At 33.7% G+C, this 5,977-nt stretch overlaps 1 protein-coding gene across 1 annotated transcript in view; it reads left to right on the forward strand.

The window, feature by feature from the left end:
* Positions 1–5,977, forward strand: part of LOC106464946 (complement factor B-like) — a 58,403-nt gene that overhangs the window by 22,227 nt on the left and 30,199 nt on the right. The window contains exons 4-5 of the mRNA XM_022392762.1: positions 811–1,002; positions 3,835–4,029. Coding sequence (XP_022248470.1) covers positions 811–1,002; positions 3,835–4,029 — 387 coding nt within the window. The remainder of the gene's footprint in view (positions 1–810; positions 1,003–3,834; positions 4,030–5,977) is intronic.

Consider the following 5,977-nt stretch of genomic DNA (forward strand, 5'->3'; position numbering starts at 1 on the left):
AGAAATTATACGGGAAATTAACTAACGACCAGAGACGTAACAATACTGTTTTATAAACAGTTTTTGAACGTTTGCAATGCGTTTGCTAAACAGGGTAGATCCTGAGATTGTATGGAGTTTCAGACTGGTTTGTGTCGACGTGGTCATAGAAGGTTTGTGGCATGTATTCTCGTAAACGTATTGGTCTGTAGGTATCCTTTCAATGCTAGCAGTTGTTATCTCTGAAATAAAACCATTTTTTTTCGACATCTGATCCAAATTTTCTGGAAAAAATTCCATAAACCAAGACTACAAAATGACCTTAAAGCTTCGATTACTGGTTTAATTGCAACATTTCTGACATTAGTCTCCTATGTGCGATGTTAATAACAAACATCTTATTTTTTTAATAATCTTTTTTAGGAGTTCTTACTTTTTAAAGATTTGTCAGTTGTGTAGGAAATTAAATCTATATTAAATTCAATTTTTAATGACGTCACTCTTAGATTGATATAATAGCAATCTTCGTTCTCGATACCCAACTACTTGTTTTATTGGCAGTTTATTTTATATATATATAACAAATATTACTACACAGTAATCCCGGTAATCACTTAAACAGGCGAGTTTCTATTTGTCAAAATAATAAAATTCTGACAAAAAATTAAATAACGAAAATGTCGTCTAAGACAAAACTAAAGAAGCCTCTAAGTGCATAAAATGCTTAGTATAGTTATTGTTTAATGTAAATAACCACTAGCAAGATTGATACAAGCATGATTATTTAATAGCTAATTCAGTCCGAGACTCACTGTTTATTTTTTATTTTAGATTGTAGGTTTCAAAGCCCACCTAAACATGGAAAATGGGAATTTGAAAATCCAGATGACGCTGACAAGAAATATTTTCCTTCCTTTTATGTTATTAGCTATGTATGTGATAAAGGATACGTACAACGGTCGACTAAACCTTATCTTATATGCATAAATGGAAAATGGGACGGCAGTGTACCGAAATGTGACAGTAAGTTTTATCATAAATCAATTTAAAATATTTAACAAATTATGAAATATTGACGAAACCGAGTAACGCCAAAAATTAATATTCAGTTTTCTATATGATTTTTTTTTTCCCCCGATACAAACATATTATCAAATGTCTGTTATGGAACTTTTCATTTTAACACTTACTTTAAATAATGTCTGTTCATAATAAAGAAAATGTGAGATATACTTCAAAGCTCATTACTTTCGTGTGTTTATTTTTCTTTATCTCAGTAGTTGATATACATAGTCGAGTACGCTATATTAAAACAATTCTGAATATGCAAATCACGTAACAATCACAGTCGATATAAAGTTACGGTAGAACAGAAAGTAACCGAAATGTAATTAATATACGAGTATATCACGTGTTTTTCCACCACCTTCAGTAAAACAGAAATTTTTTTCATGAGTTTTTTTTTTTCTGTGCTGTTTTAACATAAAACACTTCATTCAGAAGACCGTTGAAATTTCTCTGTTTTAGTGTTACTTTTGGCTCTTTGTCTCTCTTTTTCTTATATCAGTTAAGACTCACTTTGTCCTTGGAAATGAGGCAGCATCCTTTTGCTAGCGGTGGTTAGAGCGCTCGACTCGCAATATGAGGGTCGCGGGTTCGAATCCCCGTCACACCAAACATGCTCGCCCTTTCAGCCGTGGGGGCGTTATAATGTGACGGTCAATCCCACTCTTCGTTGGTAAAAGAGTAGCCCAAGAGTTGGCGGTGGGTGGTGATGACTAGCTGCCTTCCCTCTAGTCTTACACTGCTAAATTAGGGACGGCTAGCGCAGATAGCCCTCGTGTAGCTTTACGCGAAATTAAAACAAACAAAAAACCTTTTGCTAGCCGATTTGATGATGTTTGTAAGTTGCAGCTTGCGTGTCGATCGATCGCAAGACAAAGAAACCGAGGTCTTCTGTGTTAGTAAGGGAGCGGAAAATTCTACTAGACTTGCATAGTGACTGGTTGTGCAGAGAGTCGTCTCGAGGGTTTGTATGGAACTAAGCACATGGGCTATCTATGCTCTGTCCACCACGGGTATCGAAACCCAGTTTCTAGCGTTGTAAGTCCGCAGACATACCGCTGTGCCACTGTGCTCGTCACGAGGGAAGAACAACTAAAGATCTAGTCATTCATCCAGTAGAGGGCGTTGCCTGCTTGACTATACATGTATACACAGTCTTTTTGTTTCTGTAACAAAGAATGTTTTTACAGTCCCTGAAATACGTCCAATGTGTTTATTTATCAGATTCAGATTACTCTGCAAATGCCCTGCTCAATCTTCCCAAATATGAAGCAAATCCATTCGATCTTCGAGCAAAAATCATTTAGTTGAGAATATACCACAGAAACGCATTTTGACATTATTTGGCATTTTGTAAGTAGTGTGATGCCACAAAAACTAATCACTTTACGTAATATCGAGTTTCGATGCATAATATTCATAGATGCAGATCAGGATTTAGAATTCTAAAGATAGGTATATTCTATATTCTTAACGACACTGAAAAGCAAAGGAGTATGGATGAAATTTTGGCACTAGGACCATCTAAAAATAGACCTATAACAAGCTGACCCCAGTTTAGTGGCTTGTAACAAGCGAGGATCCATGAACCACGAAGGTCACTAGCCAAATCCGTCCACGTGCCTAAGGCAACAGTATGCATCATGATTAAGAAGGATTTCCGTCTGGAAGCATACCATTGGGGTATGCCTTGACGAAGATAAGGCTTCCAGGCATACATCATTTTCAACCATCACTTACCTCAAACAACTGGAAAAAGAAACAAGTATTCATGCTGTTCCACACAAAGACAAGCCGATCACGTCATCAATGGATTTCTGTGCAATCGGACTGCTGAAATTGGAAATCATCATCCGAGTACACTAGCTGCATTATGGAAAGCAAGCAGGGAGAAATGGTGGGCTCAGACATGACAGTCTTACAACGAAGCTTTTTGCAATGGAAAACTATGCTGCAGGGCTATTGTAAAGACGCACAATCGTGAGATAAAGCATGACAAACATGGCAAAATGTCTCATAACGACATGATAAGACTCCAAAATTGATTTGATATAACGTACTCAATCTCTGTATAGTGCACAGAAATAAGATGAGTAAAATCAACAATGTTATATTGTAACCATACGTTATATAGTATACCGAGATACAAATTACAGTTCATTACTACATAGTGTATATTGGTTGAGAAACACATATTTTAACCGAGTTTAGGTTCTTGAAACTGACGGCGTAGTAATCTATGTTTAAAAAGAGAGTGGGTAATCGTATTTCGATCTTCCCATACCCTGGACTATGTTTTATACAGAGAAAAATGTGTATCTTGATGAGCAGTTATATATAGTATAGATCTGTGCCGTAAAAACTACTTCACAGATAATTGGAATAAATTTACCTTTTTTTAATATTTGAATTTGTTATAAATTAGAAACTGAAAACGTTTTATGTTACTCCACAACTCTATTTAACAATAGGATAGTAAGTCTGACGTAGCAACAGTAAATTTAACACAAGGCGATTAACTTTGACGTTACAACAATATATTTAATATAAGGAAAGTAAATTTGAAGTACGACAATAAGTGAATGTAAATTTTTCAGTTCGACCAACCTTCCTATATTCTAAGTAAAGAAAAAAGATCAAATTATATGCAAAATGAAGACCTAAAACCTAATATAAATCCGAATTGTTTCCAACCTACGGCATGAAATTATAAATCTAATTATTTATGAGTATATTTCTAGGGATTTGATGACAAAGTTGTAATACGTTTGAATTTTATAATGTTTCCAGGGATGATGTGTTCTAAGCCATCCATAAATAATGGGGTTTTTGAGATTAATAAAAGTGGAAATGAAGATTTTGTAGACGGGACCGTAGTCAACTTTAAGTGTTACCATGGCTACAGACTGGTTGGGAACTCTCAGCTCACGTGTACGTTTCAAGGAAGAAACATGAAATGGAATGGAAACTTCCCAAAGTGCAAAGGTAGTTATTGTTTAGTGTTGTATGTGAACTATTATATGAGAGAAATGTACTTAATAAATAATAGTTTATCATGGACAAAGGTAGTTATTGTTTAGTGTTGTTTGTGAATTATTATATGAAAGAAATGTACTTAATATAGATTAGTTTATCATGTACAAAGGTAGTTATTGTTTAGTGTTGTATGTGAATTATTATATAAAAGAAATGTACTTAATATAGATTAGTTTATCATGTACAAAGATAGTTATTGTTTAGTATTGTATGTGAACTATTATATGAAAGAAATGTACTTAATATAGATTAGTTTATCATGGACAAAGATATATCCGAAAATAAACAAAAACAAAATAAATTCTCGTTTGAGATATAAGCTCAAATGTTTATGCCCATTAAACAAGGGAAACTTGCACTCAGAATTTTCTTAATGTTTCTTTTCTTAGTAAATGAAATAAAACAATCACTCGACTACAAATCTGGTCATTTATTAACATGTACCGTTTAAAATGAAATATGTATGTACTTTGAAATGTGTTCTGCAAGGATCTTTACATGGATGAACTTAATACCGTTTTAAGAAATTCGTAGTAATAGATTTTAATTCCTTCTCGTTTAATGTATGCCATTTTGAGATGTCTTTTACTCACATAGTGATCTTCATTTTGAACAGGGAACAATATTCTCGATAATCAATCTTTCTTCAGACCAGAAACTCCCCTGCTGGCTCAGCGCTAAGTCTGTGGGCTTATAACATTGAAAATTGGGTTTCAATACCCACTGAGGGAAGAGCACAGATAGCCCTTTGTGTAGCTTTGCGCTTAACAACAAACAAGCAGACTAAAAAACTATGAATCAGTCTTAGCTACGTAGATCTGTATGTTTTTGGATTTGTGATGTTGGCGATTGTACGATAGATGGTTGAGAATGTAAAATAAATGACAGTTCATACCTGGTAGAAAAAGAACAAAAAGAATATTCTTTTAGTTCTCTTCGTTGAATATTATATGTTCGACGAATGAGCTTCACAAAAGAAGCGAGCTTCTTGGTTTATTGTAATTGTCAAAATGAAAGATTGGGAGTTAATATAATTTGAAGATTTTTAACTATAGTTTTTTAAGTTTTCCATCACAAAGATAGCCTAATGTTATTTAATACTGTATATGAACTTAAGCTAGTGGTTTTTGTTTCAGTCATGCTAGCAACATCTCAAATTTCATTTGAGATTCTGTTGGCTTCGTACCTTTGCTAATACCCTTTATTTTGGCTCTTCAACTCCTTATGTTTATGATATGTTTGAATGATTATATAAATCTTCGTACCTTTGCTAATACCATTTATTTTGGCTCTTCAACTCCTTCTGTTTATGATATGTTTGAATGATTATATAAATATTCGTACCTTTGCTAATACCTTTTATTTTGGCTCCTCAACTCCTTATGTTTATGATATGTTTGAATGATTATATAAATCTTCGTACCTTTGCTAATACCATTTATTTTGGCTCTTCAACTCCTTACGTTTATGATATGTTTGAATGATTATATAAATATTCGTACCTTTGCTAATACCATTTATTTTGGCTCTTCAACTCCTTCTGTTTATGAGACAAACTTTCTTAAGCTAACAAATAATAACTCTCTAAAATATTTGACAAGTTGATCTGTTTCGCTAAGCCTTGTTGCTGTTCATGAATCTAGTTTTGACATTTCTCTAGGTTTTTGATAGAATATGCACGTTGTTTCTATAGACTGATATATGATGTGGAATCAGTTGCTATTTCGAGAATGCTGTTCTAATATATGATTTGTTATATAATATTTTACTAATTATTATTATTCTGTGAAAATATTGATCAATGTGCTTATATTAAATAAGAAGCAAAAACATAGGCCAGGTGGTTATGGTGCTCGACTCGCAATCTGTGGGTCGCGGGTTCGAATCTCCCATCACA

The sequence above is a fragment of the Limulus polyphemus genome, unplaced genomic scaffold (genome assembly GCF_000517525.1).
Source record: "Limulus polyphemus unplaced genomic scaffold, Limulus_polyphemus-2.1.2 Scaffold1791, whole genome shotgun sequence".
Lineage (NCBI taxonomy): Eukaryota > Metazoa > Arthropoda > Merostomata > Xiphosura > Limulidae > Limulus > Limulus polyphemus.